Raw genomic sequence first — 17,387 nt, 5'->3', positions numbered from 1 at the left:
TTGGTTGTTACATATAGAAAGCTCGTAAAATATGACGTATAAGGAAACTTTATATTTTTGGAAGTATATTAATTTTAAAACCTATTATATGCATTAAGGTATAGCTATTACATCCATTTTAAAAAGAAATAGCTATTCTTCAATTTAAAGAATAATTATTCCAATGTAATAACTAATCCAAGTAATAAAGATGTAACCAAATGACCGAATTGATATTACACATGAATAACTATTCCATTATAAGAGCTATTACAGTGTACTAATCATACCCTAATGTGGCGTTTGGTACGGGGTAATATTTTAGGATTCCCAGGAATGTTTAAAGATTCCTATGTTTGATTGCAAATCACGCTAAGGAATCAGATGCCAGGGGAATCTGGATTCCCCTCTCAGTAGGAATGTGGATTCCCTTTAAAACAGGTGGGAATCCAGATTCTCAAGCTTAAAGGAAATTGTATTTTTTATAAATTGACAATTTTAACCCTTTTTCATTATCATTTAAGCAATTAACATAAAATATAAAACAAATTATTATGGATTAAACTCTTTTAAAATTATTATTAAGAATAAAAGCATTTGAGAATTTAAATAGTTATTTTTGTATTGTACCTGTCATTTTGAAATATTAGACTATAATTTTAATGAATTTTTCATAATTAATAGTTTATATTTGGTTTTTCATTATTTATTTAGAGAAATTTTTTTTTTTAAAGAACTTGGTAGTTCACATTCAAATCTAAGGATAGAATAGGAAAAATAAATAATTCATTTAAGATTCCTGGGAATAAACCAAGCGTTATCATCTTACATTTCTAGGAATCTTAAGATATTCCCAATGAAACCAAACATTGGAATAGCTACATTCTTAGGAATGTGATTCCTAGGAATCACATTCCTAGGAATCTAGATGCCAAGAGTAATGTGGATTTTCCCGTACCAAGCGCCACATAAGTGTAACTGCTAATAATTGCGCTCAAGAGACCTTACTCGTAAGCTGCTTTTAGGAAACACATCACATACTTAATATCCCTCCGGAGTTTTTGCTTATTTTGAACATAATATAGTTGCAGCCTCGAGTTGATAGAATGGCATGAAAGACTCGTGATAAAAAATAAAAATAAATAAATAAATAAATAAAAGACTACATCGTATCAATAGAGAAGAGGAAAATAACTACTACTAAAAAACCAAAATTGATGTTACATATTACTACCTATCATCCATCGATGAACTCCTCTACATGTATTTATTGGAAGTTCTATAAACAAAATCCTCGAGTAATGGGATTGGACCATAAACAATAAATAATTAGATACCAAGTTCTTCTTTGGGTCTAATTTATGTATTGTAGTCTCAATACAAATATTGAGCCACTATTCATCTGCAATTTTTTTTTTATATTAATGTGTCTCCCTCTCCCAGTCTCTTTTTTTCATTCTTGCATAGTTCTCTTCTTAAACCGTAGTAGAGAGAAAAAAAATAAATTAAATAATTAAATAAAATAGTTATAGAGTATCAAGGCTGATATAGTATTTAAAATTTAGCAGGATATATTGTTTTACTTTTGTTGCAATTTTGAAAATCAAAATTCTTTTTTTTACCGAATTAAGAGAGAGAGAGAGAGAGAGAGAGAGAGAGAAGAGAAGAAGAAGAGAGCTGTGAATAGGTGCAATAGTCGGGATATAAATAACAATAATTCAGAAGTCACATACTTGCAAAACCAGTATTGGATAAGATAGGGTAGTTTTGAGATTTTGTTCAAGATTGTACAATGAATGAAGTATATTGCATACTGGTTCACAGAACGAGTCAAAATGTTATTGAAAAATATTTAATCCTAATTATTTATCAACATGTTGAATAACTATATTATGTCCAGTAACACTTATTCTAGAATCTTACATTTAATTTTTTTTATAAATATTTTAGGTCTATTTTAGTTTAGTTTATGAAAGATATCATTAATTTTTGAGAATACCTTCTGTCTGGAGATGGAGTTGGCAGAAAAGGGCTTATTTACGCCACCAATCAAGAGCCACCACATCAGACATTTAATGAGGAAGCAGTACACTCTATCGCACAGGATTACAACTCAATCAAAACTAAAATCATCAAACACGTATCAGATGAGATCAGAAACCCTTACCTTACTTGGAGAAACAGCACCAACGCCTAGTGCCTAACCCATTCCATCACCTCCTCTCCTCTCCTCTCCTCTCCTTTGACCACCGGAGCTCCACCCCTCCGCTGGAGCTGCCACGGCGTCGTTCTGAGCCGGCACGGACGCACCCAACCTCAAGGTTTGTTTTAATTTCTGTTTATTGTTTGATTAGTTATTTGCCCAAAATTTATTAGGTTTCGAAATTTTGATGGGTTTGGGTTATTTTTTGGATATCAATCAATCTGTTCATATTGGTATGGGTTTTGTTGATTTATATGAATTTTGGTATTTTCATGGGTTTTGATTGGATTCTTTTTTTTTATCTATGATTTATAGTAGCCTTTTTTCTGAAGAAACAATTTCAAAAGAAGGGGAAATTGTCACAAGATGGCTTACCACCCCAGCGTAAGAATCAGTTTTGATACGTAGGGATGACAATTTAGATCCGACTCGTGGAAACCCAGCCCGATAAAGAATAGGGTCGGGTCTGGATTTTATCAAAAAATCCGAAACCCGGCCCGGACCGCTTATTTCCTAAATTACTAACCGTTATATATATATATATATATATATATATATATATATATATATCTCTCTCTCTCTCTCTCTCTCTCTATAAACCCTAACACTTCCCACTTCAGTCTTTCAGCTGACACCTCAGACGCCTCTCATCTCAGGTACGGACTCAGCTCTTCTCTCACACTCTCACTCACTCTCAATCGGACTCAGTTTGACTTCTCCAATTTCTTCTCTCACACTCTCACTCTCAATCTCTCAAACATTCTCTGTGATCGCAAGGCTTTGAATTTATATCGAATCGATCGCATTTCATTCCGATTTGAAACTGTAATTCTCTACTTTTCTTTGAATTTCTAGTTAATTTTTCCTTGTTTCTATCTCAATGATCATTTGCCTTTAGTGTTTTAGTGTATTTTTTAAGGATGTCGAATCTTTTTGGTTGTACTTAATTGTGATTTGATTTTCGTTAGGCCTGGCACTGTTTGGTTACCGAGAAAGTGTGAGAAAAAAGAGGAATCGTTAGAGTTTTGATAGATTGCATTTTCAGCATTAACTCCGAGATTAGTTCTTTAGCTCTGTTCGATTTTTTGCTTTTTGGAATAGTTTGATTGAGTAAAATTTACTTGAGTTTGGAGTTAATTATTCGTTGCTTTGATTCAATTCTCATGTATTTTTATGGTTTTTAGTTTGATTTTGAGGTTTTTGAATAATTTTAGTTACTAAACTGTGATTAGATTTTCGTTAGGGCTCTATTTAAGCTTCAATGATAGGTGCTGAAACTCTAGACAAGACCCAATCCCCTGTTTCGCTCCACACAATTGATAGCTAGCAACACAACACAACACAACACAACTCTTTTAATTAGAACCCAATCCCCTGTTTTGATATGTAAGTTTACTTTCTTTTTTCTCTCACCTTTTATTTTTATTATTGATGTGTTGTTGATTGCATACTCAACTCAGATTTATGTCATTGACTCATCTCCCCAGCAGGTTTCATTTTATCTAGTTGAGGTTGCCACATTAGGTATGCGCAAATTGACGACAGATCAGTGATCTGGGTTTGGAGTTACTTTAACAAGAGAGACATTGGTAATGATATTAAGTATCAATTAATTGAATAGTGGAAAGGTCCCTGGGCCCTGGCTAAGATGGTAAAGGTGAGGGAAGATCTTAAGTTCAAATCTTTCCAATTAAACTAATTTGACAAATAGTAGAGAGCCTTGATATGGCATTTAATGATAATAGATAGTGTTTCAAGAACAAATTTTGATAGACAGTAGCAGGGTTAAGATTGGACTTTAGAACTATTATGTTTCATAGACATTGTATTGATAATATTAACAAGCTTTGGCTAATTAGTAAAAAGCGCACCGCCTTTAATCTCAAAAAACAAAAAAAAACAAAAAACTGAAAAACATGAGTAAAGAAACTCCTGCCTCTGCTCTCGAGTTAGGAGCTAATAAGTAGGGTGTGTGACATTGGAAAGTTTAACAACTGACACTCACATTCTATATTTACTTTAGGTTTGGTTGTGATACTTTTCTGTTGTAGTGTTTGTTGTATTCAACTTTACACATTAATAATACTATACTGTTTAGGCTTTAGAGTTTAGTTTCTTTTTTTTTCAATTAAGTTTTTTTGATTATCAGGTTTTATGTAATTGTTACATAAATCTAGCTTATGTCAACTCATTTTACAGGTTTCAATAATTGATATAGAAGGACCCACTCTATTATATCAAAACCACATTGCAAGTTAAATTTGTACTGGTGTCATCTCTCTTTTCAATTCCACTCTAAATCCTCAAACCCAAAATGTCATAACCTTTCACCAGAGACGAAACTCACACTGTGCTTTCTCACTTGCTTTGATTTTTCCCATTTCCCAAAACCCAAAAACCTCAGCGATCATCCACTCTCACTCTCACACTGAAAAGAGAGAAATGTTGCGGTCAATTCTAAGAGCCGCAACTGCTACAAGCTCAAAACCAAAACCAAAACCCCATTCATGGACTCTCCAATCCTCACCAATCCCAACCCCACCTCCTCCTCAGTACTCCTTTTCCTCAGCTCGAAATTACTCAGTCAAGAATGCCAAGTCCACCACTGCCACCAAGGGCAAGAAGGGCAAGTTCAATAAATCCGGGGAAGCCGCCGCACCAGCCGAGGTCGACGCGGCGGTCTCAGAAGGACAAGCTCGGGCGCGGCGCCTCGCCATGGACGAAAAAGACCCCACCCTCGATGTGGGCCCCAATGGCCTTCCCCTCTTCACTTCCACGCCTTCCCTCTCCCTTCTCTCCCGCAAAGACACTTGCTCCTACTTCAAATTCAGGTACCCAAATCAAAATTTCAACAAAAACCCACTTGTATTTATAGCTTAATAATTGATAATTTGGTCATTTTTGTGTGAATTTGGATTAGTATGGAGTCTTTGAAATCGGCATTGCCGGAGGGGTTACCAACTGGGATGGTGAAGGAATTCGAGGACTCGCTTCGACCAGCTCTTCTTGTTCGCCAGAGCTTTTTGGATCTTCGTGATAATTTTCGCCGAATTGTTGATCCCCCATTGACACTCTCTCATGGTAAAGGTGAGCATTTTCACAAAAATTTCAAACATTGGGTTCTAAATGATGTAGATTATGACAAATGATTTATTGTAAGATGACATGTTAGAATTTGAAAAGATATATGTAGCTTAAATTCTTTTTTGGTGTCACAGTTACAGACTCGGAAGACAGTGCTTATGGTGGTAATTAATTTTTGTTAGGTCCCAAACTTAGGAAGCAGGTAGTGTTGGATGGTCCTGTGAGCTGTGGAAAGAGTATTGCACTTGCAATGCTTGTTCATTGGGCTCGTGACGAAGGTTGGCTGGTTTTTTATGTTCCTAGGGGCCGAGATTGGACTCATGGAGGATTTTTCTATAAGAACCCAAATACGGGTCTTTGGGACACACCTCTTCAGGCTGAAAATGTTCTCAAGGCAAAATCATTAACCCCTTTTTTTTTTAATTTTGGCTAGTTGTTCAGTCACACATTGGGAGCTGTCAATCTTTGAAACTTATTCTTTTTAAAGCAGAATTAAGATAAACAAAAAAGATTTCCATTTCGTCTTTTTAAATTTTCAATGTCCTGATTGGTTCTGGGTTTTGGTGGTATAATTCATTGAAGATGCACAATGTGATGCAGCATGTGAAATTGGTCATTAGCTCATTGAATTTCATGCTCACTTATTGTAACTATGTTAGCATGACATTGATTTTTGGATTAGACACTCTTTGATACATATCATTTAGATTACATTTGAAAAAAATAAAAATAAAAATAAAAGGGTCCATGTTCTTGCTTCTTCTGCAATGTTTACTTGGGATATATTAGCAGTTATTATGACTTGTTTGGTAGTTTGTTTTCAACTGTATCATGCAGTGGGTCTATATATTCCTTATGAGTTGTTTGTCTCCAGGATTTTCTGAAATGGAATGAATCCCACTTAAAACAACTACCATGCCAAATCAGTGACCCGATTCCATTGGGAGAGGGTGCTGGTGTTGGGCAGTTGAAAGATGTTGATAACATGGCAATGCCTGAAGGTTCAACGCTTTATGACTTGGTTAACACAGGAATCAAGCACACACATGTGGCTGTTGGAGTGGTAGTTCGTTTGAGGAAAGAGTTATCACTTGTGAAAAATATCCCCGTGCTTATAGCAATTGATCAGGTGAGACCCAATTTCTTGCATCAACTTCACACATTCTCCTTTTTTTGGGTTAATCATTTGTTCCGAGCCCTATGATATGATCTTTTATGACTGCTAGCCTATGTTTTAATTATTTTTGCTCATACTTCTCTCCAGTATAACAGCTGGTTTACATTCAGTGAGTATGAGGAAGCAGTAAAGGTTCATTCTCGACGACCAGTACATGCTAGAGAGCTCACAATGGTTAGCACCAATCTTTTAGTTCAAATATATGTTGTCTTAACTGCAATTATTAAAATGAATAAAACTTCAGCAATTCCCCCCCCCCCCCCCCCTCCCCATTTTGGCTTTGTATGTGGGGTAAAACTTAGGTGTAGTACGTTGGGTTCCCCAACCATGTGTTTGAATTCAGTTGGGGAACCTAATGTACCATACCTAAGTTTTACCCTTATGGTTATTCTAACAATTCTAGTGAACCCACTCTTTTACTCCTTACATGTTGGTCATAGCCCTTAATGCAAATGAAAGTTACGTATACAAAGGTGTTCATCTTATTCTTGGAAATGAAAAAGTTGGTATTTGATCTTCAAAGAGTTAATTCCTCTAGCTTGACTGTGTGTCTATATACATATCAGTATCAGAGATATGTGCATTATATGAAATTCTTTTGTGTGATTTGCAGGTGAACGCTTTTAGGTCTATGATGCATGATGACATGATGGTGGGTGCATTCTCTCATTCAACTGCTGTAGGAAAGTTACGCAAAGACTTGCCAAATGTTCCTGAAGATGCTCGTGTTAATTGTCCTCGTTACACCTTAGATGAAGCAGCATCTGTTTGCCATTATTACCTTAGGTATGCTAATGAAATTTATATGCTTGCTAGTATTTTAATGTTGAACAGTGTTGAGGTACCGATCTTCCGACATTAGACAGTGGTGTCATCTGGGTGGATGATTTGTTACTATAATTCAACTTTTTTAGTATCATCTGCTTAAAGTTTAACTTGCCTATGTTCATGAAATTTGAATGATTTTCTGATTATAAAATATAATTAATGGATGAATGCATAACTCTTGGTTTAATCTAAATTGAAGTAGTACAATAACAAGAACAAAACCTCAGTCCCAAAACTTGTTTTACAATCTAATTCAGAATTTCATTCTGTCAGACGTTTTGTCCTTAACCTCCTATCAGTTGATAGCAGGTCAATGACTGTGATAGGTGATTGTCTCTTATATTCAAACAGGAACTTGATAATAAGAGAGCACTTGGCACATCTCTATAAATATATTGCATTTTCTCTTAACATCCTGACATATCATATCTCAAACTGTTTGGATTCATTATGTTTTACTCATTATGTGAGAATATGACTCTCTAAAAATTTTGAGAATGAACGTTTTTTTCTGGCCTTGCTATACTCCCTAAATAGTAAAATGCTTCTAAAGCACTTTCCCCTGTGAATCATGTTTCAGATTCTAAGCTTTCTTTGTTGTTATCTCTGGCAGGCAAAGATTAGTACAACATGAAGTATTCTCGGAGGAAAACTGGAAGAAAGTATATTACTTGGCCAACGGAAATGGATCAGAGATGAGGGGGTTGGTTCCTTTCATGCGACAATCGGCATAATATACTCTCCTTTTGACCTTTGTTATAGATGTGCATCCACAGAGGCGCATGTTTTGCTCTCATTGCCTCTGGTTTTGATCTCCTTAATGAAAATTAATGAAATTCTGCCCTCATTGGATTCTTACCCTAATGACTAGTTCCATTACACCAGTTACTTTTTGGCTTAGATCATCTTTCCTAATGGAATTAGCGTCCAAAGACAATGTACCCTATATAGATCATTTAGCATTTTGTAGTTTTGACCTTCAAAATTCCTTGATCTTTTTTTTTTTGTAAGAAATTTCTTTTTTGCTAAGCCAGGTTTCTGTGTTTACCTATTTATTTATTTTTGGTAAGTTTTGGCCCTAGGGTTTAGTTATTTGAGTGTTGCCTTCAGTTTTTCCATTTAGCTTTTAACTTTTAATTTTTATGTACAATTTCTTAAAATTTTCTTTTTTAAAAGTTAATTGTGAAATTTAAATGGTCAAAATATAGAGTTATCAAAGGCTTATCTACTCTAACCCTCTGGCAATTTATTTGTTCTCTCCAAGTGGTTTAACAAAACATACAACATTTTTTTCATATCAAACGATTCAAACTATTCTCCCTTAACTTAAATTTTTTTTTTTTAAATTTATCCCCAAAAAAAAAAAAAACATTTAAACTGTGTGCATTGATCCCAATTACAATATATAAAGCTAATTAAGGTTAAAGAAGGAAAAAAAAATTTATTTCTTGTAACCATGCAAGCAGAAGAGTAAAAAGAACAGGGTTATTTTAACGTGTTAGAATTTTAAAATAGAAGATGTAATGCAAAGTGTATTGTAAAATGATGTGTTAAAATAAATAAAATAGGTTTTGGTATGTTAAAATGACATTCAGCATGGTACAGCTAATGCCAATACTCTCACTGTATGACAACTCAAAAGATTTTCAATATGTACTTGTAAGAGTAATTCTATATGTACTTGTAATAGTTATACACGACTTAATTGCCACATATTGTTTAAATAGTTTAATGAATTATATGTTTTAAAATAAGCGGATAGTTTTTTGAATCAGCACAGAGTAGATTAGTTCTAAAGCATCACATAATAGATTAGAGGAGATTCCTCCATTTAGAGCCTTGATAACCGTGAATTATCAATCTGCAAAATATAATAGATAAGAATAGAACTAACCAAACATATGATGTATCAAATTAGTGGCAGCCATCCAGCAAACATACAAGAAGGGAAACCTAATGTTCAAATCAGATTTGCTTAAGCACACATGAAATTTTAGAATCCGTTAACCTCCTCCCTCTTTTCCCCATTTTTATGATCTGTTGTTTTCCCTTTTTCTTTATTGGAGAATGGGGAAGAAGGGCTTATCTAGACTAATCAGTATAATGATATTTGGGGCTTTGGGCACATGAAGGGTACCAGTAAGCCAATGGTCAGTCCTGATTGCACGCTATTCTGAAGGGTGTTATGAGCATTAGCAATGTTAACATTCAAATAAACGTTTAGCTGCAGAAGATAATTATAAAACAAACAAGATTGCATATCACTATGTTTCAACCCTTTCAATATTACTGAGATTCTAAAAGGGAAACGAAATTGGGACTTCATAAACTTGATCTATATACATATATAACGTACCCAAAATTCTGGGTATATTTCTCTGCATATGTGCATGAGCTAAGAACCAACATTCAAAACCTAAATAGAAGTATATAGTTACTTGGAGACAGCGTCCGACTTCATTAGAACTCATTGAAGGTTGAGAACATTTTCAAAAAGATTTTACGATTTTGATTTGGCCAGAGTGTAATGCATCTCATCTATGATCTCAAAGGAAGCTTTAGCTACCAGCACTGAACAAAACAAAATGCATGATCATTAATTCTTGGATCACAAGAATATTGGACTTAGAGAGAGAGAGAGAGAGAGAGAGGAGCTTACAAATTTTTCCTCTACACTTATGCTGTCCCTTTTATCCACTAAATGAGTCTGGGGTTTGTAAAGAGCAAAGGACTATAGAAAACACTGCCCGGAATAGGAGTATTGGCTTATGCATTTGAGTTATTTTGGAGAAGAAATTAACAGCTATGTTCTCTGGATGTATGCTTCTACTTTTCAATTATACCACTAAATGATATACGGTGCAATCAGACAAGCAAAATTCATTAAAACTGTGACTCTAGGTTGATCACTAGGTCAGAATGGAGACTGGCACACGGGGCAAGATGATTTGTGAGAAGTTGGGAACCACTTATAGACACAGGCTAAATGGAACTTTTGCTTGCAAGTCTTGCAAGCAAGGCGAGGAATGCTGTGGTTGGCAGTGTGGATGACACTGTAACATATAGGACACTCCTCGACTCCTTCAAATTCTTTGTCAAAGTTGTTCTTCCAAATTCTAATAGCTTCTGCTAAAGCTCCATTCTGCATCGTAGAAACAAAGCACATTATCTTCATTGTCAATGTACTAATCCTAATCATAACATGATTAGCCTCATAGCCATCCAATTGAATGGAACTCTAGTTTATCTATCTGTGGGCTGCCCACCCACCACCCAAACACCCCCCCTCTCCCTGCGAACTCTCTTTTTTCCCCTCCATGGAAAACTGCTATATTGTATTTTATTGACAGGCAACACTGCTTGCATCTGATTAAGTTACTCAACTTCAACTTCTACTGCTACGTCCAAGTATAGTCCCATGAACAAATCATGTTCACCAATAGCATAAAGAATGATTTCACATCTCAGACCCTATCAGTTGAGGAAGAGATAAGAAACAAACAAAAATAATGAAAGGTGAACTAATATGCATAACAAATACCTGACTACGGACAAATGACATCATAGACATTAACCACTTACTCTGTTTCACTTCACTAATTCCTAGGCTCCTCGTACAATCAACATCCACAGGGCGTAGTGGGTAAGATGCAGGAAGACGAATGACTAGATCCATTCCTGTTTCATCCTTTGTATAGGTTGCAACAACCTCATTTGCTGATTTACTTACACTAACTGAAAAATTCTCATCAGCAAATTCGGCTTTCTTAATCTGCATTGGAAAAGCAACAATGTCAGTATTACAGTGGTTCTCAAATAATTAATGATCAATGGAAAGAGTTATTTTGATACTAGAGAGTATCTATTATAAATAAACAAATTAAGAAAACGTCGCTATAAACCAGATATGCGCTGCTAAAACTATACTTGTTGCGGCATTTTAAGAAACGCTTCTATTGTTTTGAGTTACAGCGACGTTTTTTAATGATCAATGGAAAGAGTTATTTTGATACTAGAGAGTATCTATTATAAATAAACAAATTAAGAAAACGTCGCTATAAACCAGATATGCGCTGCTAAAACTATACTTGTTGCGGCATTTTAAGAAACGCTTCTATTGTTTTGAGTTACAGCAAAGTTTTTTAAAAAACGTCGCTGAAAGCTCACTCTTTAGCAGCGCTTTTAATAAACGTCACAGTATAACATTTATAGTGGCAAATTTAAAACGTCACTAAAAAAACGCCGCCTAAATCCAGATTTCTTGTAGTGGTTTAGGGCTATAATCAAAAGGACAATTTTGAACACCATATAATTAGTAATTACTTGATATGTGTAAGTGCACAATTGCGCCTGGACTCAAAAACACACGTGGACTCAGACCCAATGAGCCTTAAACAATGAAATTTGTAGAGTGTGGACTCGCAATCTAGTTTAGTGATATTCGAAACTTGATGAACATACTAAAATATTACAGTGTTTGCAAATAAAAGACAAACGGGGAAAAACAAACTTCCTCGGATGTGAGCCGAGGACAAATTATATATTATTTGTTTTTTCCTTTTCTCAAAGACCACAGTTCTTAATATTTTTCTCCCCCTTTTTCTTTGCCCTCTTTCCTCTTTAAATACTTCTTCTTCTTCCCTCTTTGTCCACGTGTCACACAAATCACCCTATTAGCCACCTGTCCCATCCACCACCCTCTGGAAGTCTTTAAATTATAGCAAGAAGGCTGACTTCTACTATTCAGGGGTCACTCCCCCATTAATGCGGCTAGGGAGGTAGGTGCAGGGTCTTTAATGTAGAAGTAGCAGCCTTTTTATAAGATATTTTCCTCATACCGTTGCGTCTGGAGGGTGCTTAAATCCCCCTCTTAACCAACGGTTTTTTCGTAACTTTGCCTTGATCTTTTTGGCGAATCCCAGGGTCATCGTGGGTCTGTCCGAGGAGATATTCGACCTCGGACGAATCCTCGGACTCTCGACTCATGGGCCGAGTTACAGTTCTAAGAGGCTTTTAATCTAAAACAAACTAGCGCCCATCAACAAAGCCCGAGGCCCAAATACTTACTTAGGTCCTTTTAGCCCTCACAATATGTATGGAACGAAGAAGTACATATATTTTGAAGGAAATTACACTTTACCACCCTAAACTATACACCAGATTACACTTTACATCCTAAATTATTTGAATGCACACTTTGCATCCTAAACTATCACACTTATGACACTTTGCACCCCGACATTAGTTTCACTGTTAAAAAAGACGGAAAATAGTAGCATATAATTTGCACATGGTTTTTTCTTAGATGTAACAAAATTAAAAGAGAAAAACACCCATCTTCACAATCAATTAAAACAAAAACTTTTCCTTTTTTTTTTCCAGCTCTCTCTCCCTCACGCATCATTGATGGAAAGCAAATATTTTTGAACATAATAATTTCAAAATGGTGACTGCATCATATACAAAATGGTGGAGACTACATCATATACCAAGTGCAAACTCAAATCAATTTGATAAAATCATACAGATATAGATACTCATACCTAGGTAACAAAAAGTCGCTCTATAATTGCAGCTTTTTACCACTGTTCGTTTTTGAGTAAAACTGCAACTTTCATGAAGAAGCAAGTCAAAATACAAAGCTTCCACTGTAGGGTGAGGGGAATCTTTAACCCAAATACCCAAATAAAAATAAAAATGAAATAAGCTTATGTTTTTAATTGTTTTTTTTTTTTTTTTTTTTTAAACAGTGCGTTACTTAAGTAAAAATCATATGCAAATCATGTGCTATTAATTTTTGTCTAACTTAGCAGTTAAACTAACATTGGGGTGTAAAGTGTAATAAATGTGATAATTTATGATGCAAAATATGCATTTTAATAGTTTAAGGTGCAAAGTATAATTTCGTGTATAGTTTAGAGTAATGTCCTGTATTATATGAATAAGCAATGAATCTTACTTTATATTTTTATGAGTAAGGAAAGAGAGGAGTCCAGCCCACCCAATGCACATAACATCAATCCAAGAAAATGGGTCTTGGTTTGTTATTAAAGTTAAGCTTAGGCCAATCAAACTCCTCGAACCCAAAAAATCATAAGAGACCCATCTTTTTACATCCTAAGTACCACAACAACCTTAGGCCTAACCCCCATTTCAAACAACAGTATATATACACTTTTACATCTGCTCCTCTATTTCCCTCTGTCAATCTCCACAAAACCCACCAACAATAATGGGCCCCCTTTGTTGTTAAAATTGGGCTTGGGCCACTCTAAATCCTCAAACCCAAAATGTCATAACCTTTCACCAGAGACGAAACTCACACTGTGCTTTCTCACTTGCTTTGATTTTTCCCATTTCCCAAAACCCAAAAAGGCAAAAACCTCAGCGATCATCCACTCTCGCTCTCACTCTCACTCTCACACTGAAAAGAGAGAAATGTTGCGGTCAATTCTGAGAGCCGCAACTGCTACAAGCTCAAAACCAAAACCGACACTCCAATCCTCACCAATCCCAACCCCACCTCCTCCTCAGTACTCCTTTTCCTCAGCTCGAAATTACTCGGTCAAGAATGCCAAGTCCACCACTGCCACCAAGGGCAAGTTCAATAAATCCGAGGAAGACGCCGCACCGGCCGAGGTCGAGGCGGCGGTCTCAGAAGCACAAGCTCGGGCGCGGCGCCTCGCCATGGACGAAAAAGACCCCACCCTCGATGTGGGCCCCAATGGCCTTCCCCTCTTCACTTCCATGCCTTCCCTCTCCCTTCTCTCCCGCAAAGACACTTGCTCCTACTTCAAATTCAGGTACCCAAATCAAAATTTCAACAAAAACCCACTTGTATTTATAGCTTAATAATTGATAATTTGGTCATTTTTGTGTGGATTTGGATTAGTATGGAGTCTTTGAAATCGGCGTTGCTGGAGGGGTTACCAACTGGGATGGTGAAGGAATTCGAGGACTCGCTTCGGCCAGCTCTTCTTGTTCGCCAGAGCTTTTTGGATCTTCGTGAAATTTTCGCCGAATTGTTGATCCCCCATTGACACTCTCTCATAGTAAAGGTGAGCATTTTCACAAAAATTTCAAACATTGGGTTCTAAATGATGTAGATTATGACAAATGATTTATTGTAAGATGACATGTTAGAATTTGAAAAGATGTATGTGGCTTAAATTCTTTTTAGGTGTCACAGTCAGAGACTCGAAAGATAGTACTTATGGTGGTAATTAATGTTTGTTAGGTCCCAAACTTAGGAAGCAGGTAGTGTTGGATGGTCCTGTGAGCTGTGGAAAGAGTATTGCACTTGCGATGCTTGTTCATTGGGTTCGTGACGAAGGTTGGCTGGTTTTTTATGTTCCCAGGGGGTGAGATTGGACTCATGGAGGATTTTTCTATAAGAACCCAAATACGGGTCTTTGGGACACACTACTTCAGGCCGAAAATGTTCTCAAGGCAAGATCATTAACCCTTTTTTTTTATTTTTTTTATTTTGGCTAGTTGTTCTGTCACACATTGGGAGCTGGCAATCTTTGAAACTTATTCTTTTTAAAGCAGAATTAAGTTAGACAAAAAAGATTTCCATTTCGTCTTTTTAAATTTTCAATGTCAGGGATTGGTTCTGGATTTTGGTGGTATAATTTATTGAAGATGCACAATGTGATGCAGCATGTGAAATTGGTCATTAGCTCATTGAATTTCATGCTCACTTATTGTAACTATGTTGGCATGACATTGATTTTTGGATTAGAAACTCTTTGATACGTATCATTTCGATTACATTTGAAAAAAATAAAAATAAAAAAGGTCCATGTTCTTGCTTCTTCTGCAATGTTTACTTGGGATATATTAGCAGTTATTATGACTTGTTTGGTAGTTTGTTTTCAACTGTATCATGCAGTGGGTCTATATATTCCCTATGAGTTGTTTGTCTCCAGGATTTTCTGAAATGGAATGAATCCCACTTAAAACAACTACCGTGCCAAATCAGTGATCCAATTCCATTGGGAGAGGGTGCTGGTGTTGGGCAGTTGAAAGATGTTGATAACATGGCAACATCTTTATGACCTGTTTAACACAGGAATCAAGCACACACATGCGGCTGTTGGAGTGGTAGTTTGTTTGAGGAAAGAGTTATCACTTGTGAAAAACATCCCCGTGCTTATAGCAATTGATCAAGTGAGACCCAATTTCTTGCATCAACTTCACACATTCTCCTGTTCTTTGGGTTAATCATTTGTTCCGAGCCCTATGATATGATCTTTTATAACTGCTAGCCTATGTTTTAATTAGTTTTGCTCATACTTCTCTCCAGTATAACAGCTGGTTTACATTTAGTGAGTATGAGGAAGCAGTAAAGGTACATTCTCAATGACCAGTACATGCTAGAGAGCTCACAATGGTTAGCACCAATCGTTCAGTTCAAATATATGTTGTCTTAACTGCAATTATTAATATGTATAAAACTTCAGCAATTCTCCACCCCCCCCCCTCTTCCCATTTTGGCTTTGTATGTAGGGTAAAACTTAGGTGTAGTACGTTGGGTTCCTCAACCATGTGTTTGAATTCAGTTGGGTGTAGTAAGTTGGGTTCCCCAACCATGTGTTTGAATTCAGTTGGGAAACCTAATGTACCATACCTAAGTTTTACCCTTATGGTTATTCTAACAATTCTAGTGAACCCAAAGGTGTTAAAATAATTGCCATACCACCAATCACTCTTAGAACAGCCAGACCACCAGCAGAACATACAGGGTTTCCCCCAAAGGTGTTAAAATAATTGCGATAAGTCAAGACCTTTGCAACCTCAGGAGTTGTTACCACTACACCAATGGGAATGCCATTTCCTATTCCCTGAGGAAACCACAGGAGAAAGCTGAACTTCTGAAACTAACAAGCACTATATACCAAGCATGTAGAGTGAATAAAATTGTAAAAGGAAATTAAAAATGACCCTTCTAAAGATCTAAGATTAAGTTACATTAAATGAAAGAAGTGCCAAAGCTCATTGCATCTTTGTGCAAACAAGGAATTGGCCCCATATAAGGATTAACCTTGATTGTATGCATAAAAATGGGAAGGAAGTAAACATGCAAATGATGTGAAACAAACCATTCCAGGTTGATTTACTTCCACGCAGTGTTTAATGTTTAAGAAGAAATATATAATTTTTTATTATACCTTTGCTTAATGAATGGGTGTTATTTTCACCTCTAGAAATGATTACGAGGGAATGTAACTAGCATTTCGTCTAGCTATCACTCCCAATAAACTCCAAACTAGAAAGAATATCTTCGAAAATCTCATTCAATTCTGAAAGTGGTAAATTTTGTTTATTATTGATTTGAATTATTCTCTCTCTCTCTCTCTCTCTCTCTCTCTCTCTCTCTCACAATTTATGTTGCATATGAGCCATCCACATAAGCTCTCACTCCAATACCAACAAGTGGGCCTTTTTTTTTTTTTTTGAATTGGATAGAATCTATCCCAAAGTGCCATATGGAGCGAGAACTCGAGACCTCCCACACCCCTGCCCCCCTTAACCCCCTAGCTTTGAGGTTTGGGAAAGCATCATACAACCTAAAAGGCGGGTGGTGTCATTCATGTTATTGAATTTCGGTAATTCATTTTTGTATTGGCAACATGTTAAAGAAAAGGGAAAAAACATTTCCTAGGTTTGAAAATGATATTTTAAGTTTATTTCGACCAACACGAATGACCCACCACCACACTTTTTATAGGCAAGTCGATACTTTTCCTAGCACAAAGTACTTGAAAATTTTAGGGGCGAGGATTCAAGTTATGGGCATATTTCTAACTATTATATATGTACGTGTGTGCATGTGCACACGATTTTTGCATTTTCAAATGAATAGTTTGAGCCGTCCATTTACATAAAAATTATGGGTACAATATGCACTATTTCCATTGAAATGCACTTTAGCCTACCAGCGGTTAAAAAAAAAAATGTAAAATACTCTATTTTAAATGCTAACTATTTAAATTGATATTATTTTAAAACTATATGATAATTTAGTCTTTTCATTAAAATAGTATTTCAAAAAGAATTCAGCTCTTAAAATTGTATTTTTAAAACACAATTTTAACTAATTGAATCTAAGCG

The 17,387-nt window shown here is 35.8% G+C and overlaps 1 protein-coding gene and 1 pseudogene across 5 annotated transcripts; both read left to right on the top strand.

Annotated features, from left to right (window-relative positions):
• Nucleotides 1-2,133: 2,133 nt before the first annotated feature.
• On the top strand, nucleotides 2,134-8,256 carry LOC142613913 (uncharacterized). 5 transcript variants are annotated; one of them, XM_075786441.1, is made up of 9 exons: nucleotides 2,782-2,838; nucleotides 2,960-3,007; nucleotides 4,382-5,013; nucleotides 5,103-5,269; nucleotides 5,449-5,660; nucleotides 6,141-6,395; nucleotides 6,531-6,617; nucleotides 7,057-7,229; nucleotides 7,885-8,256. In XM_075786441.1, exons 3-9 carry the CDS (start codon nucleotides 4,625-4,627, stop codon nucleotides 8,003-8,005), a joined length of 1,404 nt encoding a protein of 467 aa, XP_075642556.1. In that variant the 5' UTR covers nucleotides 2,782-2,838; nucleotides 2,960-3,007; nucleotides 4,382-4,624; the 3' UTR covers nucleotides 8,006-8,256. The 5 variants fall into 5 exon arrangements, with proteins under 5 accessions (XP_075642549.1, XP_075642572.1, XP_075642556.1 ...); XM_075786434.1 differs by lacking the exons at nucleotides 2,782-2,838; nucleotides 2,960-3,007 and adding an exon at nucleotides 2,134-2,300; XM_075786457.1 differs by lacking the exon at nucleotides 2,960-3,007 and having other exon boundaries at nucleotides 2,699-2,838.
• A 5,429-nt stretch (nucleotides 8,257-13,685) lies between these two features.
• Nucleotides 13,686-15,732, top strand: LOC142613903 (uncharacterized; annotated as a pseudogene).
• The last annotated feature ends 1,655 nt before the right edge of the window (nucleotides 15,733-17,387 follow it).

The sequence above is a fragment of the Castanea sativa genome, chromosome 1 (genome assembly GCF_040712315.1).
Source record: "Castanea sativa cultivar Marrone di Chiusa Pesio chromosome 1, ASM4071231v1".
Taxonomy (NCBI): domain Eukaryota; kingdom Viridiplantae; phylum Streptophyta; class Magnoliopsida; order Fagales; family Fagaceae; genus Castanea; species Castanea sativa.
Note: the sequence above shows the minus strand (reverse complement) of the source record. Positions and strands in the feature narration are given on the sequence as shown.